This window comes from Electrophorus electricus, chromosome 8 (assembly GCF_041902795.1).
Source record: "Electrophorus electricus isolate QZ-2024a chromosome 8, ASM4190279v1, whole genome shotgun sequence".
NCBI classification, from domain to species: Eukaryota; Metazoa; Chordata; class Actinopteri; order Gymnotiformes; family Gymnotidae; genus Electrophorus; species Electrophorus electricus.
Window position 1 is genome coordinate 8,150,054 of NC_137504.1, and position 27,133 is coordinate 8,177,186.

General features: G+C 51.4%; 1 protein-coding gene across 8 annotated transcripts in view; it reads left to right on the forward strand.

The window, feature by feature from the left end:
* cadm1a (cell adhesion molecule 1a) overlaps nt 1–27,133 on the forward strand; it is a 196,363-nt gene that overhangs the window by 117,015 nt on the left and 52,215 nt on the right. For 5 of the 8 annotated variants that reach the window (XM_081719072.1, XM_081719071.1, XM_081719073.1 and 2 more), the window contains exons 1-2: nt 16,468–17,311; nt 21,840–21,986. In XM_081719072.1, the coding sequence (XP_081575198.1) occupies nt 17,032–17,311; nt 21,840–21,986 (427 nt within the window). In that variant the 5' untranslated portion in view covers nt 16,468–17,031. Of the gene's footprint in view, nt 1–14,665; nt 14,684–16,466; nt 17,312–21,839; nt 21,987–27,133 lie in introns of those variants that run through there. The other 3 variants (XM_027005613.3, XM_081719070.1, XM_081719076.1) reach the window with 3 other exon arrangements.

The following is a 27,133-nucleotide window of genomic DNA, read 5'->3' on the forward strand; positions in this document are numbered from 1 at the left end:
CCTCCATAAGCCGCCTCCCAAAACCAGCGATCCGCTCGCCGGGCCGCTCCCCTCAAAAGTTCAAGGGGCGACGGCACCACCCGGCCACCCGCTCGCCCCGCTCAGTCCGCTCGGTCCTGCTGTGTCCTTCACTGATTGGCTGATCTCGCAAAAATGTTCTGCTGCAGCTTCTGTGCTCCACCAGCGCCTACACAGCACGCGTGCGTTATGCAACAGGGCACTGCGCATGGACCTAATGATTCAGAGGGGGAGAGAAAGACAAAGAGAGACACACAGGGAGAGAGAGAGACACACACACACACAGGGAGAGAGAGAGAGGTGCATTTTGAAGCGGAAGCAGTGACCTTAAAGGAGTGGCCATCTGCTCCTCGTTAATTCTACCTGTCCCAAGGGGAGGATGCGGATTACAGCGGAACTCACCGCTCTATCCTGCTCACTCCTCTCCCTCTCACTCCTCTCCCTCACTCCCCTCCCGCTCCCCTCCCTCTCACTCCTCTCCCACTCACCCCTCTCCTGCTCACTCCTCTCCCAGGCTATCATTTCGAGCTTCTTGGACCAGAAGACCAAACAGGACTAAATTTTCCCTCGGCCGGCAGCCTCTCCGGTCCCAACGCCCGCATGTGATTTGACCTGCTCAAAGCGGGTGTGGTGGAAAAAACGTGCCCTGTTGTCCTCCATAGCTGATCCTCATCCAACCATGAAAGCAATCCCATTGTCAACAACATGGACAGGGGCGACTCGTGGTTTTAGCGTGGCTCCTGTTCATATTCTAATGCAGGCAGAATGGACGTCTAGCAGAAGAGAAACAATCCAGATATTTATAGCTTAGCCATTGGTTGTGACCTTCTTTGTTTTGTTTATATGTTTATGTTTGTTAGTTTTCTGTCTATTTTTCTTTCCTTTCTCGTGTTTTACACAGCATAAGCTCTCTGAGTACTCGCTTGTTTTTTGCTTTTTTTCCCTTTATGATGAGCCTTGTTTTGAGGTGTTTTTAATCTTGTTTAGGCTAAATTACAGCAGACAAATGAGCCTTGACAAGAAAAACAAAAACACAATCGATGGCTAATACACGGGCTGGGCTGCGGCATGTTGCGCTGGGTCGGAGAACCTGCTGCTCCACTGCTCCTCACTTCTCCCCATGTTACACCGAAACTCCCGTGTGTGTCTTCTGAAAAATGAAGCACGCTGTACGTGCGACTCGCTCTCTACATTTCTGCGCAGCTTAAGCAGAAGAGGGTTTTGCGGTGGGCCGTTTCGTGTGGGGCGTGGCACGAGGCGTGGCGTGGGCCGTGCCACGCTCAGAAGCGGGGAGATCTTTTGATTTACACGCCTCCATTTTAGTCACCAACCTCCTGTTCATCATAACTTTTCTCTCCTGTCTGCTTGACACACTTTGTTCTGACAAATCAATAAAGGCACCAGCCATAAATTAAGCTCGATCTCAGAACCCCCAGCTGGGCAGCGGGACTGACGGGGGGCGGGTGGAGAAGAATGGCATTAGGGCTCGACGCAGAGGCCTTGCATACTCTCTAACTGGCTCCTCCGGCTTCTCCACACTGCGCAGGCCGCTGTTTATTACTGGAGCTTCAGAGAATTTCATTTCCTCTGGCAGGAGTGATATTTGCCTTTGTCTTCACGGTGGTACAGGACTGGCTTTTTGGAGATGAGAGGAGTTGGCTGGGCTGCCTGGAACGCTCGAAAGGAGGAAAAGATGCTCATATGAATGGAGCTTCATTATTTCCCCCTGCTCTGTGCCATATGTCATGTACAATAATGTAAACTCTAATAATCTGGCCTGGATCATGGAGAGGACTGGCTAACCTGTGATCTGACAGTAGAGAAGAGAGAGAAGAGAGAGAGAGAGAGAGAGAGAACACTTGGGAGGCACGATGACAATTTGACATCTTTAGTGGTTTCTCTTTCTGTCTCTCTCTCCCTCCCTCTATGTGACATGGACATTTTTTTCTGATGGATAACAGATGGTTTATAACCACATCTTCTCTTGCATAAGTCTCTGTCAATCAATCTTGCTGTCTGAATATATTAGGGAGCCGCTCGATGCTTACAATCCATTTGGGCCCATTTGTTCAGCTTTCTATAATGCCCCATTTAAATGATTGATCAGTTCCTTTTTCCAAAGAGACAGAATACCTGTTGTCTGCTGAAAACAGGCATCCCATGTTGCATTGAATTAGGAAATTCAATTTGCATTTGAATTTCAAATAATCCTCTAAAAAAAACGGTCCTCTCAATTTTTTTCCATAATGTAACCTGGAGGATTAGCATGCTTCAAACAGGATCTAGCGATGGCAGGCGCACAGATGTGTTTTGTTTTTGTTTGGTTTTTTTTTTTTGGGGGGGGGGGGGTTGTCCTGGGAGGCTATAGAGCTTGACTTGTCCTCGCCTAGCTCTGATTCAGACACTCCCATCCTTGTAGCTGGATCCCTAGAGCGTCACGTGGCCTTCACCAGGGAACGTGTTTTGAGTGGAGCTATAGGCCACTGTAGCCATTTGAGTGCTAATAGCCCAATTATATAAACCCACTGTGACTTTGCCTTGTAAGAACAAGCGCGTCTTTCTCTTCCCTCCAGCTCTTCCCTGTATTTTAATGTCTCGCCCAACGCCATAAGTATATTTACTAAGTGTGCCACGCGTTAAGGGCCTCTTTACCACCGCACCCAGAGGACTTCTAGCCAACAAGGGCTTGCCATTTAAAGCTATCATTTAAGATAGCAGAGCTCATGGAAGATTTATGGCGCTGGCTGATGCTGTGAGCTGTGAAGATTTACACATAATTCTCAGTCGTTCCGGTAGTGCCTGTTGTTGTAAAGCGTTTGACTTCTTGGTGCGAATGCGCTGCGCTGTTGTCAGATGTTTCGGCAGCCATTGTTACCGTTGCAACAAGTGCTGCTGATGGCTGTAATTGTATGGACATTACAGCTCTGTGTGTGTGTGCGCATGTGTGTGTTGTGTGTGTGTGTGTGTGTGTGTGTGTGTGTGTGTGTGTGTGTGTGTGTGTGCGCATGTGTGTGTTGTGTGTGTGTGTGTGTGTGTGCGCATGTGTGTGTTGTGTGTGTGTGTGTGTGTGTGTGTGCATCAGAGAGCAGGAGAAAAGTGGGCATTCATCGCAGAGAGGCCAATGTTTGTCATATATTTATGTTCACCATGTGCATGTGGCTGAATGATGAGTAGAAACATGAGGAAGTGAGTGTGGGTGAAGGAGTGACTGTGGGTGAGTAAGTGACTGTGGGTGAAGGAGTGACTGTGGGTGAGTAAGTGACTGTGGGTGAAGGAGTGACTGTGGGTGAGTAAGTGACTGTGGGTGAAGGAGTGACTGTGGGTGAAGGAGTGACTGGGTGAGTAAGTGACTGTGGGTGAAGGAGTGACTGTGGGTGAAGGAGTGACTGTGGATGAGTAAATAACTGTGGGTGAAGGAGTGACTGGGTGAGTAAGTGACTGTGGGTGAAGGAGTGACTGGGTGAGGGAGTGACTGTGGGTGAGTAAGTGAATGTGGGTGAGTAAGTGAATGTGGGTGAGTAAGTGACTGTGAGTGAAGGAGTGACTGGGTGAGTAAGTGACTGTGGGTGAGTAAGTGAATGTGGGTGAAGGAGTGACTGTGGGTGAGTAAGTGACTGTGAGTGAAGGAGTGACTGGGTGAGTAAGTGACTGCGAGTGAAGGAGTGACTGGGTGAGTAAGTGACTGTGGGTGAAGGAGTGACTGTGGGTGAAGAAGTGACTGTGGGTGAAGGAGTGACTGTGGGTGAAGAAGTGACTGGGTGAGTAGGTCACTGTGGTTGAAGAAGTGGCTGAGGGGGAAGTGACTGGGTGAAGGAGTGACTGTGGGTGAAGAAGTCACTGTGGATGAGGCAGTGACTGTGGGTGAAGGAGTGACTGTGGGTCAAGATGTGACTGTACGTGAGGAACAGACTGTGGATGAGCAACTGGCTTTGTTCTGTTTCAGTGTCTCCGCATTCAGCTGTGACCAGTAGAGTTGAGTGTGGATGGTGTCTGTGGAGCTGGGCGGCTGCCAGGCTGTTTCTCAGTGGTTCACGCAGGCTGGGACTGTAAAAGCACAAGAGAAAGTTTCGCAGCTCTGGGCCTGCCTGTAGCCTTGTCTGCTCGATCGCTCTCAGGAAGACGACGCAGTGCCGTCTTCCGCGTTCCGCGGTGCCTGTGATGGCCTCTCTGCCGGTGCCGCACCGGTAGAATCAGACAGCTTTCCCCCGCTCTGTGCTGGCAGGGGCTCTGGGTGGAGGTGTCAGTACGTGGTGTCTTGTCTTTACCGCGGCACACCTCGCACACTCTTACTGGGCATCTGCCACATGTAGAAGTTGGAGGGGTGGGTTGGGGGGTGTTAGGCGCCCTGCAATACCAGGCCACCGCCAGGCTCACCACCGCCCACGCGAGACAGACGCCAAGGCCTGCTCACATCCACACACCTGTCCAACAGTCTCACACCACATGACTGTATGTAGGCAGTAAACATAATGTGACAACGCATACTGATGAATATGGACAACGAGGGTGCGATGCTCATGTGCTGTTGAATGATGTGGTTTTCAAGTAGGGAGATTACTTGTTTGGACACTGTAACAGCTGAAACACAGCCTCATTAACAGAGCACTCCACAGCCCAGGTACTGCTACATCATCCTTACTTGTCCAGTTGGTTTCTTGAATAATGCCATGAGGATGACATACACTGGGTAATGGTGGTAATTGTGGATCCGGCGCTATTTCCAGCCTAGGAAGCCTGCGGTGCTGCCCAGTGTTGTGGAAAGTGTTCATAGCTGCATTTTGCTCCTTGTCTGCGTTCTCCTTTCCCTGGCTGTTGAAGGGGATCGGTAACAATGTCCTGGCTCTGCCTCCACATGCACTTCCCGAGATGTAGCACAAATAGAGCTGCTTCTCGGCAGATGTAGCCCATCCTTTTGAAGTGCTCTCTGCATCTCTGCCAGAAGCTATAGCTGACTGATAGCTGTGATCTCCATTGAGGGAGGCGTGTGCTGGTGTGTATGAGAAAGCATGCAGTGTGTGTGTGTGTGTGTGTGTGTGTAGGTGGGTGGGTAGGTGTGTGTGTGTGTGTGCATGGGTGTGTGTGTTCACATTCACAGTGGTGCGGGGGAGGTTGCTCAGCAGATAAAAATAGTGGCTGAAGATTAGAAATTCAGTGCTGATTATAAGCCGTTTCCCCCTTTCTGCCACGCTCGGCGAGGTAGGTAGCAGGTGGTCAGGACAGGTGTCTGACGGAAGCTCTGCCGAAGGACATTGAAATGGCAAACAAATTGGAGGAAGCGTGTTGTGGGGTGGCGGGGCTTCCGGTGATTGGTGTCAGGGTTGATGGATGTTACTACCCCAGGAAGCAGAGCGCAGGCTGACTGGCCAGCAGATCCCAGGTGCCGAGGAAGCGGACAGGGGAAGTGACGAGGAAAGCAAGCAGGCCGAGAGAACGACCGCTCGTGAAACTGTTTGGAACCGCAGGAGGAAAACTGCCTGGCAACCATAATGCAGCCTTGTGGCACCCCACAGCCGCGCAGAGAGAGACAGAACGTGAACCTATTCGGAAGCGAGAGTCAGACAGCAGAGAAGTCTGTGTTCTCCACGTTAGGGTGACCTTTACTGGCTGGATGTCTTGCGGTGTGCATGGTGCGTGTCAGGCCCAGATAAAAAGATGTGACATTAGAGAAGATGATCTCTGCTCTTCGCACTGATTTGTGGAAAGATGTTTTTTTCCCTTCCCCCTAGTTCCCCATCGTGTATTGAAAGGGAAGGCAGCCATGGAGAGTGAGAGGAAGAGAAATGAGGAGAAATGACACTTCAGAAGTGGGTTAGGTACACAATCCCCAGCGTTGTCAAACAGTGACACCTCATCAGTCCCCTGGAGCTTCCAGCTCCACATCCCCTGTGCCTGGCATGCCTCCGGATCACATGGCTTGGCCATGGGCCCACAACCCAGAGAAAAAATCCATATGGCTTACGCCGGCGTTTGTGGAAATCCCACGCGAGCCCTCAGACCGGTATCGCCGTTCAGCTCCCCAAGTTCTTGTGCCGCCACCGCACCACCAAAACAGCGTTTCCAATCGCACGGCCACTCGCTTTTTATCACACCTTCTAATCTTAATACCTTTGTAAGTTGAGCCTTAAACTCCAAAGCTGTTTGTTTAATATTGACTTTGCCCAGTAATCCATTTCTAAATGATAGCAGGTCTCTTTTCAATTGAGACATCGCTGAGCCTGTATTTATCCCCCAACCATTTCCTGTTTCCCGCTCACCTTGCGGCTACCTCCCCTTCCCCAGGTTACTATTCCCTTCCCTCTGTTTATTTTTTGTTTCTTTGTTTTCTTTGTTTTACTTTTTTTTGTTGTTGTTGTTGTTGTTGTTTTTTGGGGGGTAGGGTTTTGGCTGGCATAAATATGACAGACCATGGAAATAGGATTGAGTGGTAAATTGAATTATGGACGGGAGTAATGTGCCAGTCTGGCAGGTGCACACAGTCATGTCTGTGCGGACACCATTGATTGGTGGCAGCTGTGAATGCTGATTCGGTCCCCGTGACAACATCTAAATAGAGTAGCATCCGTCCATGACATTTTGTTGTGAATAAGGACCTTATGGTGTCCAAAATGGGGAACAGACCACTGCTCGTGTTATTGCATTTGACAACACGGATAAGCCATCCTGGTTTGTTGAGACAAGTAAACAAACCGTCCACTCTCAATATCACTTTGCCTGGCTGTGTCAGCCATCAACATTGGCAATCGCACGTGCCAGCACTTTAAACGTGAACTGTAGGGTTTTTTTCTGTAGAACAAAGGCACGTGTGATAGCTTCCTCCAGTGGTGCACAGCAGTCTGCCCATTCTCTGCAAGCACACCAGGCTAGCACCGGAATGGAACGGTTAGTGCGGCCTAAATGTCCTACAGCGCTAGCTCAGTAATCCACATCACAAATCTATTCCAAATGGCTTTTATGGATCAGCCAGTCCACAGAACCATTTCTCCATGTCCACTACCAGCCGCTCCCTTCCTCCCGCGAGCGCTGTGCCGCTTTTGAAACGAACGAGCTCTTTTTCGCCTTAGTTCCCATGTAGAAATGGAGTGTTTATGAGAGTTCAATTTTCCGAGCGCCGCACTGAGCCTGCTGCTTATTCTAGAAGAATCTGCGCTCCATAATAGCAGTGAAGCAGCACTTCAGATGGAACTGCCGAGCACATACAATCAGTCCTCCGTCTGAAATGAGGTGGTGTGAAGTGGTGCCACTGTTTGTTCACACGACTGGTTGAGTCTTGAGAGTGAAATATTCGCTCTGTATTCCTGCCCGCTTTTCCAGTGTAGCTTTAAATGGGAATAACAGCCTCCAGAAGCCTGGAGCGTGACGGGGGTGGAATTCCTTCCCAATTCCTCCTTTTTTGGCTGAATATCAATAGATGATCTGAAAACGTGTTTGAAAGGACAGTGGGCGACGAATACATGCCTCCTCACCTGCTTTGGCTCGTGTCGCTGGGATAGTGGCATTCATCAGGAGAGCTCGCGTAGAGCTCGCGGAGATCTCGGTTTGCCCCCACAGTTCCGGGCCTGCGCTGTGCTGCCCCTTGCCTTCTTTCCCCCCTCCCTCCCACTCTCTCTGTCACTCACTGTCACGCTCACTTACTTCCTCACCCTTCTACTTTCTCTTCTTTCCCCCTCTCTTCTGGTTCCCTGTCTTTTTGTCTCTCTCTCCCTCGCTCCCCAAACCCCACCCCCCAGCTCGGCCCTGGCCTGGAGCAGTCCTCTGAGGTAAATGTGTTTTAGTCCTGAGTGCAGCAGGGAGAGATGAAGACAGCCTGGGCCAGTGATGGATGACGACTGCTGTAAGAGCAGCTGCCCCATTTCCAGCCAAACACTGCGACACACACACACACACACACACACTCACACACACATACTCACTCCCAGCACATACACTCCTACTCGCACAGAGCATTCTCTCCCTATTCCCCAAGTTCTATGGGAAAAGAACTCAAAGCCTCCTGGAGGACTGTATATAGCCCCGTAAGGTGTCTTCAAGGACAGAAGTGATGCATGTTTAAATCCCTCAGGGTTCCTTCAAAGGACCTTTTCATGGCAGACTTGCAAGTGGAAGCAACATTATCTGGGGTTACGTGACATCACACAAAGGACCCTTTCAACAGGCGAGTTTAAAGAGGGGATCCTCCGCGGGTCCCGTGGTCAGAGCCTGGGAGGTTTGACCTCCCATGCATATATGCCCAGTCCCGCTGCACGCTAAGCTCGTTGGGGTTCCCCTTTTGCACGGCCCCTGATGCCCCTGATGCCACCGCGGAGAGCAGTCAGAAAGCAGGACGCCGGCCCATCCACGACTGCTGCCGCAGGGCCGATGCCTCCGCTGCCCGACACTAACGAGCTGCCTTTATTTCCCAATTAAAGCCAGGACCGTGAAAACGTGCTCACCTTTGTTTTCCGATCGCTCAGGACAGACGGCATCTCTCAGGTCGGGAATGGGCCGCGGCACTCCTGGAAAAAAAAATGGGGGAATTATGTGAGGTCATTATTGCTTTCTGGCTAGTGGAGTTTCCAGGAGGCTATTCGGGGACTCCGGGCTGCAATATGTGTAAAAATATTCCTCGTTGTGGAAAATGAGTGTACCTTTCCTTTGTCGGGGTGCGATGGGAAAATAACTCTGTGTGTGTGTGTGTGTGTGTGTGTGTGTGTGTGTGTGTGTGTGTGTGTGTGTGTGTGTGTGTGTGTGTCTTTTGCCTTGTCAGATGCAGTGCAAACTTACTCTCCCTCTTCTGTTTCATGCTGCCTCTTTATGCCAGCATACAGCAGTGCACACATTCTGGCTGACTGCATCACTTGTTCCTGCTCATGCAATCTCTGCAGATTTAATTACATGCTTTTCTGGATTCACATAAAAAAAAGTGTGGGAGAGAAAGAAAGAGAGAGCTAGAGAGAGAGACAGAGAGAGACGTGAAGGCCAAGCATATCCCTGGAGTCGTGTATTTATGTTGGTGGGGAAATCTGCTCAGTGGAGTGTTTCTGTAATGGTACCCTACTGTATAATGATCTGCAATGACCTCGCAAACGTGGGGATTAAGGCAGGGCTGTGCAGAGCAGACATAATGGGCCCCCGGCCCAGCAGGGCCCTGCGCACGCATGTCCACCTGAGCGCACCCTAACGGCCCGCACTGAGGAGCTCCAGCCGTGGGGTCGCACCCGGCCACCTCGCCTGCCCCCTCACTTGCTTTCATCCGTCGATCCAGCCAGCCTCTCCGGGAACCACCGCTGCCCATTAGGGTGTTCCACCCCCGGCAACCGCATCATGGCAACAGAAGCAGGGTGAGAGAGTGAGATAGGGAGAGAGAGAAGGAGAGAGAGACATGGATGGCACTATCTGGCATGGTGCCAGCGCAATGCAGTTGTGCAGGAGCGGAGCAGGCGTGTGGGTGGTGGTGTGAGTCTGGGCCTGAGCTGCCTCGCGCTCCCAGTGGTAGCTCCTGTCACCGCGGAGCTCATTGTACAGACTGAGCAGCGCTGACGCTGCATCAAAGCCGTACGAAAGTCCGGGTGCAGCTGCGCCGTCGATGAAGCCTGCTGTCACATCCCCCAACGACAGATAAAGCGAAGCCGCCCCCAGCCCGGGGGTTTTAGCAGGAGTCTGATGCCGTCCTGCCTCCTGTACGAATCGGGGGCTTCGTTTGGAAGTCCCAGTCTCGGCGGCTGGAGCCGAGGCGTCGCTCGTTCCGCCGCACTGGAACAGAGGTGGTGGTGGTCGTAGTGGAGGTGCAGGTGGAGGTGGAGGTGGAGGGAGGGGGTGTCGAATTTCCCGACACGAGGCTCGTCATTATCTGTCAGCAGCCCGAACGCGGGCTGGAAGCCGGAGCCGCTATCTTAGGAGCAAATATGTAGCTAATGGCAGAACGGCAGGCACTCGCCGTTTTGTGTGGGCTGTTCCCGGGGATTAAAGCACCCGTCTCTCTGCCCTGTCCTCTGTAATGGCATTAGGAGAATGGATATGTTTTAGTATTCCATCAAAGAACATCTGATACCAGGGGCAGGCTGATTTAATTAAGTAGAAAGCAAGGCCTGAGAGCGAGAGGAGAGTGGGTGGGGGAGGGGTGGGAGGGCCGCATTGTGCAGACTTTCCACAACCGAGCGTGGCCGTTTCTCTCCTGAATTTCGCGAGAATGTTTGGACCAAATTAATCTTGTCCAAGTCCCTGGATAATACATCGATGAATAGACATTGGACAGTAAATCCTGGCAGCTGCCTCTGGAAGAGACCAGGGGCTTCAAATTCTTTTCTTGCGTGGGGGAGTTTGAAAGATGTTCAAAATGACCCTCGCTGGTTCTTGCTCGTCAACAAAATATGTCAGTCTCTCCCGCTCCCGGCACCCTCCGAAAGCGGATTTTTATTCTCACAAAGCCGAACAAGCTTTTTATTCTCGTCTGCCCAAACAACCTTGTCCTCTCCCAGTTTTTTTTAAAACCAAAAACAGTGAAGTGGCTTTTGTTTGTTTATATGTTTGTTATGATTGTAACCCCTCCAGAACAAGGACTATTTCATTCGCTATAACGGCCAAAATGATTTCATTGAGTCAAAGCGTACGAGAGAGGACTCTTCACGGCCCATGCTGAGTCTGTTGTTCAGGGCACAGTACTGACTTTACCCTGAGTAGAATGTGTTTTTATCCCAGCTGAAGGACACTCGTTTAAAAAAGGGTCTGACCTTTCGCTTAAAATCCGCCCCCCCCCACCGCACCCTGTTCTACCTCAGTGACTGTGTGAGTTCTTACTTTTAGAAAGCACTCGGTGGTTTAAGCGGGTCTTTAATGTTTAGCTTGCTAATTATAAAAGTTCAATTTCCCGTTCGAGTAGACGAGAAGCTTTTTTTTTTCCGGGAGTAAGTCACCTTTTGATGAAAAATGTTCAACGCGCCACAAACCAGTTGGCACTGAGCTCCAATCCAGTTTTAGTGAGGATGAAGCTAAATGCTGTGAAAAGGGGTGGAGGACCGAGCAGGTAAGGCTGAGCTGACCCTGCTGCAGTGTCCTCTCTACACCCACTCGCCGGCAGGTGACGTGGCCGGCCGGATTCCACCCTGCGCGCATCCGGAGTCACATCCAGAGTGAGTGGCATGCGAGCGCAACTGCCCCAGCCGTGGTAGGACAGTCCTCAGCTGCCCTCGTTCCCCCCCCCAAGCCGCTGACGGCTCACGCGCCAAGCCAGTTTTCTCGCACTGACGGCGACGTTCCACTCCCTCCTTTTCGACATCGGAAAGGCGTTTCATGGAATTTCCACCTTATCTCTCGTTTCTGACATGCCTCTGCTGAGGGCGTGACCGAGGCCAACGCGAATGGAAATGTCACCTCGTCGCAGAGATTGTTAGTCAGATTCAGATCCCAGATCAGGGTTTTGGCTGAGCGCGCTCCTCTCACGCTCCTCTCGCGGACGCTGAGTGCTGTAGAGCTTCAGAAAAGCACGCCGACTGTAGCTGCGCGGGGGCCGCGCTGGGCCTGCTGCCTTTCCTACACAGTTTAGAGGTGGCGATCAGATCACACCCTGCTCTAACCTCAGTTGCGCAGCTACCTAGCATGTCTCATTTGTGTGTGTGTGTTGCTGAGAGGTGGGGATTTGGGGTGTGTGGGTGAGTGAGTGTGTGTGTTTTGTGTGTGTGTGTGTGTGTGTGTGTGTGTGGAGTAGTGCCATAGTGTCTGAACACATCATTGCATGTGCACTCCCATCACTCATCAGGGGAAGACCTTTAGTGTTCCGGGTGGGTCTGACAAGGCTAGCAGCCACGCTATTGGCTAGCTCTCCATGGATTCACATGGAATGGCACATAGCAGTGCCAGGCTTTCACAATGGGAGAAAATTAATCCCCAAGATTATTCTGGATGGTGAGAGGAGACCACCGCTGCACGTCCAATTTGAAAGCTGCTGGATTACGGGCTCAGTTTAGCGTGCTGAGACGCTGGGGCATCTCTGAAAGAGTGCACGCAAAGTTCAGAAACCTCAAAAGTCACTTCAAAGTCAGACACTTATGGAGGTTGCGGAAGCCAAAGGAGGTGACCCCTCTCGCTTTCGTCTCTCTCTCTCTCTCTCTCTCCCCCTCTCCCTCTCCTCTCCCTCTTGTGAGGTGGCTCAAGGACACCGGGCTGAATATTCCATCAATGTGGAGCTTATCGGAGTGGCAGCAACAGTGTCTAATCACAGGCCAGCAGATGGTCCATAAATCCCTCCCCCTGCTCGGGTCAGGTGCCCTCACTCCGCCCCTCTCTGTGAGGCTGCTGGAGTAGGAGGAGCTTTTATGGGCGTGGCCGCTTGGCCACCGCTTCGTTTCCCCTCGACTACCGAAGCGGAGACCCGGTGGAGGTAACGGGTGCAGGGCTCTCGCGTGCCCCCGGCGCCACTCCCCGCGTCTTCCGCCGGGGGAACACTTTTGTTTTGCCCCTTTTGTCTCGTCCTCCGATGGCAGAGGCTCAGAGAGCAGCCTGTGAACGCTATTGATAATTGTTTTAATGGCGCTCGCTTATCATGTCTAATTGAACGCCCCATGGGCAGGGATTTGTGATCCACGCAGCGCCGGCAGAGCTGGGGAACGGGCTCGCCCTCGGAGGGCAGGCACCGTGTCGCGAGCGCGTGCAGGGCCTGCCCCTCCTCCTCCATGTGAGGGCCTGCAGCGAGGACCTGCTAATCCTGATGAGGGGTCCCGGTGCAAGACGTCCTGTCACCTACAGGGGCCAGTGGCAGGGAGTGTTTATATGAGGGCTGACGTGGTCACACCAAGTTGCCTTATGTATTTTTAACAGTAATTGTGTTAACGATGTCCACACCCCTCCACCCCCCCACACACACACACACACCTTCTCCGGTTCTCCCTCCCATCCCTGTCTGTTCTTTGTCAATACCCCGGTCTTTGGAGGCAGTGCTCAGGCTGTGTGTGATCTCGGTTTAAGGAAAGGCCCAGGCCCTTCATTAATTCAGCTCATGCGTGCTGACGGCCAGCTTAATGCTGCCATCATTTTGGAGGCGCGAGCTGCTGTCGGGCGGGCCGCCTCATGTTTAATGCATTCCTCTGGTCGGAGCGGTTAACCTTACCTCGGGCAGGAGCGTGGCACGGCGACACAGGCGCGTGGCCCCTGAAAGGACCGGCCAAGCCCTGGCAGGGCCCCGGGGTTGAGAAGCCAGCACGATATTATTCTTATGACGTTTGGCATTTACTTAACATGAGCGGAACGGCTTGTGCGGCGGTCTCTCCCCGGCTCTGATTTCCAGGGCGGCCCCCTCTCTCCCCAGCGGCCCTGAGCCAGTTAGCTCGGCCCTGTTCCATGAATCCCGAAGCAGACCCCCCCCCCCCCCAGCTGCCGCCCACATGTATACCACACACACGGACTGGCTGCAGCAGAGGAGCAGACAGAGTGTTCGGAGACATGCGAGGATGTCGCTACCTCCACTTGACATGAAAACTAGCCCAAAGCAATGCTGGATGGAGGACAGTTTTTACATGCCTCGTGTGGTAAATGTATTCTTGTGGCCTGGGATTCACACCAGAGTGTATGGGAACATGCCTGAAGAGCATCTTCTGTGGTCGTCTCAGCGGTCAGCCAGGCTTATGACGTTGTCTGTGCCTCCAGTGGTGTTTACCGGAGGCTACTGTGGTTACGTGGGCCAGCTTTGGCTCACTCGGATGACTTTATGTGGGAGAAATGGTTGGAGGTGCTCTGACACGGAGCTGGAGTATGAAATGGTAGAGGTGCTCTGACAGAGCTGGAGTATAAAATGGTAGAGGTATGCTGACAGAGCTGGAGTATGAAATTGTAGAGCTGCTCTGATAGAGCTGGAGTATGAAATGGTAGAGGTGCTCTGATAGAGCTGGAGTATGAAATGGTAGAGGTGCTCTGGCAGAACTGGAGTATGAAATGGTAGAGGTGCTCTGGCAGAACTGGAGTATGAAATTGTAGAACTGCTCTGACAGAGCTGGAGTATGAAATTGTAGAGCTGGAGTATGAAGGCTGCTTCACTGTGGCCTCTCAGTCCCTGGATGTTAAAGGGGAGATAATAATTAGTGCACCGCCATGATGGAAATTTGGCAGGAATACTCATGGGGAAATTGGATTTCTAATCAGAATCTGACTCAGTGCACAATTCATCCATGGTTTTTGGCTATAAGTGCTTTTCAAAGTAACGGCGGCCATTGCGGGACTGGTGCATTAGGCCAGGAGGTGATGGGGGACTGCAGCAGGCTGAGCCCAGGTGCTGCCCACGCTCCCTAATTAATGAAGTTCCAGGGCACAGCATGCCGGGAGTAGGCGCGTTTAGGTAATGTTTCGCGGGACGCCTCCCTCACGAGCCTCTGCCGCCTCCTCCCTTCCCCGGTTTAAAAACCATGATTCCTGCTGTTTCACCTGCACATGAAGATTTGCCATGAAATTGTTATCGAGCCGGGCTTTTTGCACAGAATGGCACCAACCTCCCTCCCACCCTCCGCCTGGGTAACCCCGGGTAACCGGCGTTCCGCTCGCTTAAGGACGACTGTAACGGATGAGTGCCCTTCTCACACCTTTTGCTGTGCTGCGTCCTGCCTGTCCGGCGTGGCGCGGGGCTCTCAAATGGGAATCTTGATCTGCTAACACCGCTCTCTGTCTCTCTTCTCTCCTTCCCCTGCAGGACTGGCGCAGTACCCAGGTATGGCTCTCATTTTCCTCCGCATGTGTCCCTGTGTGCCATGATCCCACCCCCATCCCAGGTCTTCACGACCGGCCATGCATCAGAAACGTAGCCATCTCCCCCTCTGAGCATCCTGCTTCACTCCTCCATCCTTCTTTCTCTCTCCTTTCGCCGCCGTTCCTGTTGCTCACTCCAGAGACCGTTACCAGTTTCCTGACGCCATCCTTCAGCCCTGCACGCCCTCTGCTCTGGCTCTCCCACGCTCTCACCTCACGGGTCACCCGCATGGCCAGCGCCATCATCCGTCCTTCATTCGTGCAGCACCGGGTTTACAGTTTATTCGTTTCTGATACCAGCACTGACGTGGGCCTGGAGCTCTCACTCTCTACACTCACCCGCTGAACACTCAGCATAGCTGTTAAAATCTGTTCTCAAAATGTCCTTTAAAGTAGTACTGTGTAAGTGTCTTAAAGTGTCTCTCCGCTGATTCTCGCGCTAAGAATCCCACGACGGCGGGAGCGTGAATGGCGTTGTGAAAGGAGCAAGCGTTTCTTCTTCACTCGTGTGCTGAACGTACGAGAATGCGCAGCCGAAAAGGAAACTCCACAAGTGCTCTTGCTGCCGTCTCGCTAATGCGGACAAGCCTGGAGAACAAAAGGAAACCAAAACATCAGCCACAAGTTAATATTCTGAAAGAAGCTATTAGTCATGATCCAGCAAGTCAGTATAACCATCACTTATTAAAAATGTACATGCCTACCCTACAAAAAAGGACACGTGAAAGACTCTAAATGCCTAACGGATTGGTTCTACATTATACGCTGGATGGTTGGAGATCCTGGTCTTGCTGATGCAGCCCTTTTGAATGTCAAGAGCGTGTAGAATTTCTTAGTCCAGGTAGCCCCGTGTGTATCCAGGTGAGTGGGTCTAATGGTTGTACAGGGGACTGGTGTCCGCGTCGTGTAGTGGCGGTTCCATGGGTACGAACTCCTTGACTGTGACTCCGGGGGTCACGGGGTCAGTCCCGGCCTTGCCGGTATGACCTTGAGGAAGGTGTTTCATCCTAAAATGACCCTGCAGTTGGTTAATGTGCGCCACTTTGAGCTTAAGTGTCTGGTAAATATAGACGTTCAGTGGGCCGTACTCGCCCAGAAGGCGTTATTTCTAACAGAAGTGTTTAATGGATTCTCATTCTACGTTAAGTGCTGTATCATGGGCTTTCAAGGCAGTATGTTGTATAGCTAATTGTCGTCACTAGCGCCATCTCCCACGATGTTTTTTTTTGGGTGGGTGGCTTTGTGTGTGTGTGATTGTGTGTGTAGGCTGTGACATTTGTCTTGCACACATTGGCTAAACGAATGCTGGAATGCCTCGCTGCAGTCCTCAAGGTTACGCCTATGTCTGCATGCAATCCACCACCGAGGCTATTATTTATCCATGTCCCACCGTCCCTCGTCGGGAGCCAGGGAGGGCCAGCGAACACACACTAACACACACTAACACGCGCTAACAAACCGGCGCAGGCAGCAACGGGCGCTAGGAGCCGTAGCAGAGGGGGAGCCGTGATTCAAGCGGCCAGCCTTTCAGCCCGTGACACTGCCCACACTGCACCAGTCCTGCACCATTAATGCCCCATCCCACCCCCCACCCACCCCGCGCAGAGTCAATCAGCACAAAGCATTCTGCGGCAGTGCAGGAACACACACATACAGCCGGCACTTGGCAGAGCTCCTGTTGTTGTTTTTGTTTTGTTTTGTTTTGTTTTGGGGGGGGGGGGGGTTCTGTGCCTTTCTATCCAGTTATTAATTGTAGCCAAGTTATGTATACATTTATAAATTAGAATTGAACTCGGGGGGGTTTGGATGGGACCCAGCCCTTGTTAAGGACCCTAGTGCTTAGCAGCCTTCTGCCTGGTTTTATCTCTCTGGCCCCTCCTCGCCTCTCTCGCTCTGTCTCTCTCTGTCTCTGTCTCTTTCTGCGACCCCATCCTCTGTACTTGTAAACAGAACACTCTCCTGCCAAAGACATACACTGGCTATTAATATTGAATAGAGTAATAGTGCTGACAGGGCTGCTGTTATGGTTTTACCACCGCCTCCTGCCATATTACAGTGAAAGGCTCTCGGGGACGGAGCGATAGCGAAGCACGTTAGCAGCAGGTGCAACGGAGGAACGGCCCCCCATGCGCGATGCACCCGTTGGAAGATTTTTTGCTCCCAAGCGTATTAAAAAAGGGGTGCTTTCGATTTACTAGACGAGAGGGTCGTTAGAGAAGTGAGGAAAGCTAATCGTCCGCCCGCTTCCCACTGACCTGAAGGACACGCGTCTGTCTCTGTCAGGAGAGTGCCCCCCACCCCCTGCCTGTGATGTCATGCGCGAGCACGTGTGCGCGCAAGCGTGGAGGATCGATAGACGGGGACGTGAGGGGACGGATGGGGGGGGGTTGTTGGGGGCGCGTAGCTGGGGACACGCTGGCTAGCCTGGGCCCAAGCCCTGCGTCCATAATGGACGTTTATTCAGAGAGTAGGTGGGAGAGAGGCGCGGAGGAGCGGAATCTGGCCTGGGGAGGAGGACAGCTGCTGGAGGTCGTCAGCCTGCCCTCTCAGACTGTGGAAGGAGACTACGGCAGGAGAGAGGGCAGCCCAGGTCTCTCTCTCTCTCTCCATGCGTGATGGCGTTTCACTGTTACTCCAGCCCTCTCCCCCTTGTTCCCTTCTTCACTCTGGTCTCCCACTCTAGCCCTGATGTTTCTCACTCCCTTCCTCAGTCTCTAGCTTCCTCTCCGTCTTTTCCTTGGCCCAGAATGTGCTCTCGTGGCTTTTTTGTTTATTCACTGTAGTCTAGATTAGCCTACAGAAGCAGTACCTCCTCTCTCTCTCTCTCTCTCTCTCTCTCTCTCTTCTCTGCTTCTCTGCTTCTCTTCCCCCCCCTGCCCCTGCTGAACCAGATTTCTAAGTGAATGAGCAGACTTGTGCGGACCCTGGTGCCGTGCCCAGGCCCGACCGATTCTGTGACGCATTAATCACCAGGCTGCCATCCATCCTAGCCACCACGTCCCACTGACTCCAGTACGCTCACCACCATTTTCCCCTTCATTAGCACCGCGCCATCACTGTTTACTTACGTGTGTGTTCGTGCAAACGCACGAGAGGGTGGGGCTAAAGAGCTGGTCTCCTATAGCTCCAAAGAGCCATGTCAGTTATGAGTCTCACAATCTGTGTCGCATGACGTGACTGATTCTAATTGCACACAATCGGACACATTGGACACAATAAAAATTGGACACAACCCAGCTCAATTCACGCTAAGAGTGTTTACCGTTCTGTCCCTGTGCTAATGTACTTAGCCCTGGATACTACATCACACATGGTGATTTTTAAAGCTTTTTTAACAGTATGTATCTAGCTATGTTGCACACACAGAATTTTAAAAATATATATAAAGGTGAAAAATAGATATATAGGCTTCTTTGGCAAGCAAGGCTGTTAATAACATTTATTAATACATTTTTTAGTTTTAGTTCAGTTTCATTAAGCAAAGACTTTGTATTCTCCTTTTTGCCCTCGTGTTAATAGAATGGTTGACCTTTTCTTTGAACATTACCAATGATGGGAATGAAATAATTACAAGTTAATTCTGTTTAGCTTTTTTTTTTTGGGGGGGGGGGACTTGGCCAAATTTAAAAGACTGTATTTTAATCGACTCGATATCAAATTCTGCTTGGAGTGAAGCATGTATGTTCTACACGACTAGCTTCTCAGGAGAGGTCAGTCTTCTGTGGGTGTGCCTACTGGGGCAAGGCTGGCGTGCAACTATGTCCAGAGGTCGCCTCTCGCAGATGGACGAGGACGGTGACATTAGCGCTCACGCTCTGCTGGCCATGATTCCGCCTGCTCTTCACCAACACCATTGGGGCTTTCGCGTCTCAGCACAAGAGAAATACGACACACGCACTGTACCACACACCGCCAGGGCTGCAAAAGTGCGTTCCCGTGTTCTGCCAGGCTCGGAGTTGCGGTATATTGATTCTGTGACGTGACCCGTGTGCGGCGATAAATACTAACTTCCATGTATGCATCAAGCAGAACTTCTGCTGCTGTAAACAGTCCTTACTGGCTCCATTTTAATGAAATGGCTGGTTCAAAAGGGCAGAGTGTGGAGTCAGACCCTTCAATCCACCAATCACGCCTCCCCTGCAAGCCTGGCGTCATCGGCTGGCCTTTAATGGGAGGCAGACAGAGGGCTGTGGACACAGGATAGTAATGGTGATCCACACACACACACACACACACACACACACACACACGCACACATACGCGCGCGCATCAATTTCCAGTAGTGTGTGTGTGTGTGTATGTGTGTGTCTCTCTCCTATAATCTTCCCTCATTCATATTCTGATTTGAGACTGTGGCTCTTTTCTGTCCTGGTCGGTAGAAAAGGGAGCCGGACTGGTTACAGAGGAGAACGCCAGAGTGCTTTGACCTTCTCAACACAGCGGTTCACTGTGACATCAGCACACTGTGTGTGAGATATGTGCGTGCGCACACACACACACGCACGCACTCTCTCTCTCACACACACACCCACACTGGGAGTTTTGCTCCTGGTTGACGTGTAAGGGAAGAGGGGCCATGGCGTTGCTGGGCTCGCAGTAATAGAAATGGCGCGTCTAGCTGACAGGAAGCCGTGCGGCCCGCTCTGACAGCTTTAATCTAGGCTAAAATGATCAGTGTTCTGTGCTACTGCTTTTGAATGCCGGTAATTAAATACAAAGATAATGTCACAGATCTGTTTGAACAAGTTATGCAAATACGTGGCACGCACACTTCTTCGCCACTGCCGCTATGCCTTGTTGGTTGTTGATGCATGCGCGGAAAGCTAATTTTTGCAGGAACTCCTTTTGATGGTCCTTGCCTAGGCAATAAGGGTAATGAAGGCTTAGACTGAATTGGAATTAATCACCAGTTCATCTATTTCAGCGGCAGTGACACAAACAATTATCTTAATTAAGCCAAGTTGCGTGCCAATGATCAATAATCTCAAGACTAATCAAGTTTAATCCCTTCTTTAATTTGGTGTGATCCATGCACAAGATTTACTTAACATATTGTGTATCAAGGGCAATTTCCTAATAGTTGCCTTCGTATCTGCGCGTTAACATACTATAGCACGTAGCGTCTTCTTATAGCCATTAAAAAAAGAAAGAAAAATCTAGAGTATCTCCCGCAGTGTGCTTATAGAGTGAGGATGCATGTATGCATGTATGCATGTGTACACACACACGCGCGCGCGCGCACACACACACACACACATATGCCCTTCCCGAGCTGTTGGAGAAACAGTGCACATGCCGGAGGGTCATTAAAATGTTTACCCCTGTCTCTCATTGAGTCTGGCTCGCCGCCCATACCCTGGAGGTTCACGCATGTGCTTCCAGTGCATTATATGTTGGCCCCGCGTTTTTTCCTTGCGCTGTCAGTGCGGCGTCTGCTGCAGAGCATGAATAGTTAAAGTGCATCTCCCCGAGACTTGTGGGAGAAGTTGGCCCGCGCTGGCTGAGGGACGGGAAGTCTCGGCGGAGCCCTCGTCTCCGTGTGCCGTTCCTCCGCCCGTGCAAGGCACGCTCCCGGGCAGGAAACAGACCTGCCTAATCAATTTTTAATTGTGTCCTCAGTTATCTGCATCCTAAGGTGACTGTTTGAGCCCCCTGAGCCGAGGGGTCTATTTTCGTTCAGCCCTCTCCCTGAAAACCTGCAGCCATCCTCAGCGTCGTGCTATGAAGTGTAACTGCAGTTATTTCGGGGTGTTTTTATTTGTTATTTGTGTGTTTATCAGTCTCGAGTGAAGTCTGGGTTGCCTTAATAGTCTCCCGTTTATTTTTGCGGTACGTGTGGGGTGGGCTGGACTGTGGCACTAACTGGGACAGACAGAGGCAGACTAGGGGCTGCGGCTCAGGCCCCACCGCTTGGCCTCATTTAACTAGCACCCTTGCATAATACACTTCCATACAGGCCTGTACAGCCTAAGTGTGTTTACAGTATACTACTTCTTCTGTCACTTAGTGTGACAACCACCCACGAGCCAAGCCGTCACCAGGTGGCCCCCATTTAACACCGTCTCCGTGACAACCGCAGTAGCCCACTGCATGCTTAACCTTCATCCGCAGCCTCTCAGATAAACAGGCTAGATTTGCATTTCTGATATACCCCCCCGGCCCCGCACACACACCTCCACACTCCTCAGTCTCCATTTCCCTTTGACAAGTCATAAGAATCACACACACACGCTCGCTCTCTCTTTCTTTGTCTCATTTCCTCACTCTCTCTCTCTCTCTCTCTCTCTCTCTCTCTCTCTCTATCATTCTCTCGCTCATTCGCTCTCTCGCTCCCATGAGGTTCATTTGTTTGGTCTGTTTTCACTTTCCACTTCTGGCAGCCGATTGAAATCAGTTTTGTTAAACTGTCTCTGCTTATCGGGTTCCATCAGAGGATCTGATTGCTTTCTTCTCCAGCACTTAAAGTGACGGGGCTGTTTAGAGCATCCCGACATCTGAAGCATGCAAATCAGGACACACCCCCTCCCCCCTTTATTAGCTCCATATTTATCTATCTGTGCCACTTGCCCATTTATGTTTTCCCACTGACACCTGGGGAAATGGCGCTAATACAGAATTTCCCTCTGATACCTGGCCTCTCCGCGGGCTGCTCTGTAATGATGTGAGCCCTTCAGTGTCCCAGCAGAAGGACACTGAAAGAGATGCGCTAAAGAGCCTATTTTCATTAAAGCGCGGCCGGGTCGAGGACCCTCGACCTGTGCATCTTTGCCCGAAGCACCTATAGGTGACAGGCAGGCAGGCTCTGTGGTGCGGTAGTGTAGCCCAGGCACGTGGGACATAGACAAGCTCGTGAAGCTCTTGCCATGGCAGAGAGGAGCGGACGAGGGGGGAAAAAACCCACTTTCACACTCTGCTGGGTATTCACACCCTCTCCAGGTGCATTTTGCCATCCACTCCTCATTGTGCACTCATGTAAGTGTTAGATTGTGGGTTTTAGCCACTGCTGGGTTTTATCTCTGTGTGAAAGAAATGGCTTTAACATGAACAGTGCTTCTCTCTCTCTCTCTCTCTCTCTCTCTCTCTCTCTCTCTCTCTGTTTCTCTCCCCAACCCCCCCAGTTCAAAGCCAGAACCTCGTGACGGATAATGTCTCAGTGGTGGAGGGGGAGACGGCCACCATCAGCTGTCGAGTCAAAAATAACGACGACTCTGTCATCCAGCTCCTCAACCCCAACAGACAGACCATCTACTTCAAAGATGTGAGACGTAAGTGCACCTGCGTCCGTGGGCTTAGGGCCGAGGCCGCGCCGATCGGCCCGGGGTTTTCCCAGCTGCTGGCCAAGGACACCCTGCCCGGACCTGGAGGGGCGCGGGCCGGCGGGGAGCGCTCTGCCCGACTGTGCTGGCTTCACCAGCGGTCTTGGGAGCAGCTGCTTCAAACCTCCGCTACACCCATGCCCCCCCCCCCCAGTGCCAGCTCTGATTCACTCGCACCTTCTCAGGAAACTGAAATAAGGGAAACGATAAAGTAGCACAAACTCCACTCAAGTTCACTCCACGGCTGCTCAGGGACGGATGATGTTTCTCTCCCCTTCTCCCCAGCATGGGCAAATGCTTCCAGTCCTGTATGCACGGGGTGTCTTCCTCCTTCTGTCTCCTCCTCTCTACTCTAAGCGCACGTCTGAAGCACTCGCTAGCCTCGCCGGGGTGCTGGACCGAGTCCTTACGTTTCCCTCTCTCCAGCTGGGCGTGAACCAGGAGCAGCGGGCCTTGATCTCGTGCCCCGCCCTGTGGGGGGCGGAGCACTCGCCCTTTCCTTCGTTCGGCTTGCGGGCCTCGCTCAGCTGCCGTTCCAACTCCGAGCTTTGGATCATTAGGAGAGCTGAGACTCCGTGCTGCACGGCCCTGCCAAGCCCCTAATTATTGCTCGTCTCCTTAATAAAAGTTTGATGGGCTCCTCTCGAAGTCGCCGTGACCGGTAATCAAAATTGATTGCTGCCATTTAGGGGGAGCGGCATGTCTCCCCGAGGCTTCTGGGATTAAACCTGAGAAAACAATACAAATGAGATGCGGAAGGAGAGCAGGCTGAAGGAAATGAGAGAAATAGAGAGAGAAAGAGAGAGAGAGAGAGAGGTGGGTGGGGAGACGGGGAAAGAGTGAGAGAACATGGGAGAGATTGAAAGAGAGAGAAATGGGAGAGAAGGAGAGAGAGTGAGAGAAAGAACAGAAGAGGGGCATAAGAGATCATATGGGCAGCCAGCAGTTCCTCTCCTACAAAGGCTGTTTCTTTTTCTCCTTCTCTGCGAGCGCTATTGTTCCCTTCTAGCTTCATTCCAGTTGCAGCCTTTTCCTTTAGATGGACTGCAAAGGAATTCATGAATTTTCTTTTTCTTTCTTTCTTCCTTTTTCCTTCTTCTTTATTTTCATCCCCATTTTCAACCTCCTCCCACAATGCTTTGCTTTCTGATAACACAAAACAATCTATGTGTATTCATTCATATCTTAAGGCTACTGAAATTTTATGAATTGAAATCAGTCCAGAATAAATACATTCAAATTGACCATGACAAATTAAGAAGAAAGCATTACCCTCAAAAGTCACTTTTGGTTTGAAATTCAAATTGAGATTGTTTGGGCCCGCCTGCCTTGTTTAAGGAATGACTGCAGGCATTTTTATTTTTTAAGCAGAAGCGTGCCCAGAAAAAACTACTATTTTGAAACTCATTTCTGATGGACTCTTCTTGTCCATCCTGTGGGTTGCCACTCAGACTGAAAGACATTTAGAGTGTAACATTTAAAGACACTAAAAGACATTTACAGTATATTCAGTCCCTTGCTGTGTCATGCTGAAAGTCTCTACTCTGTGTGGCTCTTTGCTTAAGTGACTCACATATCTATTTTACATCAGCTAGTCCGAATTGGGACTGTGTGTGTGTGTGTGTGTGTGTGTGTATGTGTGTATGTGTGTATGTGTGTGTGTGTGTGTGTGTGTGTGTGTGTGTGTGTGTACATGGGGGTCCAGTGTGGGCGGTTGAGTGTGCATGCTCGAGGATGTTCATAGCTAGGGCTGGGTGATATTGCAAAAATATGATCACTATTTTCCCATATTTTCCCATATCCAATATTTTTCCCATATTGATCAATATCCATATTTATCACAATATATCATTTGATAACGCTGCCAGTGTGAAGAGCACCCTGATAATGACTGAAACCAAAGAAACCAGAGGGTTCGTGATTTAAACTTCAGAATATAGTTTATTTGCAAAAATAGAATAATGTAACATTTAACTGTGCAAACGTGCTTTATCTGCATTAACAAACTTTATTTTAAGATACAGTAATATTAATTATGTACAGGTTTTACAGGTCTCAAATGAAAAATCTCACATACAAATCTGTATAAAAAATACAAAATGTGAACACTGTAAACCATTATGCTACATCTGAGCTTGTAATATCCTTTCTACCTTTCTAATCGCTCTTCATATGGAGCACGATTGATTGTTCTGGCACAGCCCCACTAGTGGTGCTAAAACATGGATGGACCAACATGGGCCGCATTTTCCCGATGTGGGTGTGGTCGCCGTGGTCACTGGGACCGCACCTTTTCAAGTGATGAAGAAAGTTTGTTGTTTTCCATCTTGGTTTGCACCGGCCAGTGCGGAGGAGGGGTCAGCGGCCTTCTCTTGCAACCCAATAAGGTGGATGCCTCAAAAACGTGCTTTATACTTCTAGAACTGTTTAAAAAAAAACAACCTCGTAATAAGCAAGCAAATCACTAAGCCAAGGTGAGTGGTAGGCTCGGTGAGTGCAGTGTTTTTTGGAGCTGAGCTTTGCATGCTGGGATGCCCTAGCTGTAGACAAGGCCGTTTCACATGGGCAGTTTGTCCTTGCTTGTGCCGTCCCGTCCACCCTCTGTGCGTGTAATCTTTAAACGTGCTGCCCACCATGCATGGAGCCAGCCTAAGCCAGCCCTGCGTGCTCGCTCCCTCCATCTCTCTCTCTTTCTCTCTCTCTTATTCTTTCCGTCTCCCTCTTTTTCCTCTCTCTCTCTCTCTCTCTCTCTCTTCTTCTCTCCTTCATCTTAATCACAACCAAAGGCTCCGCAGACAGTCCACCCTTGCGGCCGGCCAGTTGAGGGTCAGCCCGTCCTGTCCAATTCTCCCAGCCTCTCATCCGTGCAAGGCTCAAAGTGCACTCCGTGACAGGGAGGCTTGTTCCAAAACAAAACACCGCCCAGCGCACAAAGATGCCACACGCACACGGACCAGCCTGGAGAGTGGCGGGGAGGGGAGGGGGTGCGTGTCTGGGGGTCTGGTGAGGTCATCTAGGGCAGCAGCTCCCTTCGGGTGGCTGGGCCATCACCAGTGCCACCACAGCAACCCCCAGCTGGATGCTGGATGGCACCGCCTGACATCATGGGGGCGGCGGCGGGGGGGGTTTGGGGTGGACCAGCCAGGACATCCTGGGACACGGCGACACAGGCCACGTCCTCGGCCAGAGATGTTGTTTGGGTCAAGGCACTTCTGTTTGTTTATTTGTTTATTTATTTATTTCACTCCTGCTGCAGCCTCACCAGCATGGGAAAAAAAACCTAAACAAAAAAGTAAAAATGTAGCCAGCCATGTAAATGATGCTTACGTGATCCAACAGGACGTCGTTATCGTTTACGAGCTGTTTGAACCCTTCCGACGCTCATCTAACATCCCGAACGCTGACCGTGAAATGCACCCTGCACCTGTCTCCCAGCGCGTTCGTGCAGCGCTCGGCCTCTGAATCTTTCATTAGTTTACCTGTTGCCGGCGTTTGAAGTGTCCTTTTCGTGTTTGTTTTCTGCTTTGCCCGTGTTCTCCTGCTGAGGTGGGTTCATCTGTAGCCGTCCCCGGCAACTCCTCACCCAGCTGCCCCGCGCTGAGCCTGTCCACCCCCCCACCCCCACCCCTGGCCTCCCCGGGGCCCTGCGTCTCCTCCCATTGCCTCCTCCGAGCCGGGCGTCTCCTCCCCATTAGAGCTGACACTGCAGTTATTCATGTTTCCATAGTGCTGTAATTATTGCTGTCTCTCCACCTGACACTCAGTCACAATAGATTACAAACTGCACTGGTCGTCTGCCCCTTATCAGTTTGTTTTAATCCCTGCACATTCCCCCAATCAATAAATTGAATTAAATCATTAGCGCTACCCTGGCCTCCCTCCGACAGCCAGATCCACGCTTTCAAGCTGGCCGCTCTAATTAGTCCCACATTATTCTAATGACACATAAAAGAGGCACTGTGCAGTGCAGGGGGGAGGGGCGAGGCAGGGGCGGGGCTGTGGGACCGGTCCTGGTGCAGTGCAGCGGGGCGGGGGCGGGGCTGTGGGACCGGTCCTGGTGCAGTGCAGGGGGGGGGGGCTGTGCGGGGGGATGGGCGGCCCAGCGGGGCAGCCCAGCTCTGCCTTCCCCTCAGGACCTTTAGGAACCTATCACATTAGCATTCACCTGGCAGTGCAGACACATGCGCATACACACACACACACGCAGACTCGCATGTGCGCTTTTTTAGAATATAGATGTATCGGGGCTACGCTCTCGTGATGTTTTATGTATTTGTGTTTCTCGCCTGAACGTTACACTGAACGTGATCAAAGGTGAGAAATGCATTGCCTTGGCAGCAGGTCGCTCTGGCGCATGCTCGACATGCAGAGGGCTGCACACCACAGGACACAAGCAGGACTGAGAACCACACAGAGAGAGAGAGAGAGAGAGAGAGAGAGAGAGAGAGAGAGAGAGAGAGGGAGAGAGAGAGAGAGGGGGGGGGGGGGCTTCGCCCAGCTTCATGTGGCTTCACACCTGCTGGGAGAGTGTGCGGGAGGGGCCACGGCTGCATGGTGACGGGGGGGTGGGTGTCTCTGGGCCGAGAGGAAGCGTATAAGTGCTCTTCCTTTCAGCGCCTGCACACATCTCCACCTCCTTGTGCCTTTGCTGGGACCAGCCTCACCCGCCCCCACACCCCCCTTTCTGCTTCCTCGTTTTTGGCATAAACGTTAAAGAGCATGGCTAAGCAGCTGGAACCCAGAACAATCAAAACGGCACGCCATCAGGCCCTGCTCTCAGGAGCCCAGCATCTCACAAAACCATAATGATGACTGATTATTTCTTTATTTATTTCTACTTTTATTTATTTATTTATTTATTTCTGCCCCCACCCCACCACCCCCCACCCCAGCGTCTTTGAACTTGGTCATTGCAGGCAAGAACAAACAAAACTCTCAGTGTCTTAAATGGTCTGTGTCGATCATGCTGGAATTTATTCGGCAGTGGGGGGCAGGCTTTCATCTCTCGCTCTCTCTCTTTCTCTCTCCTTCTCTTGCTCTTTGTCACTCTCTCTCTTTGCCGTTTGCTTTGCTCCGTCATGTTCAGTGGCAAGGCA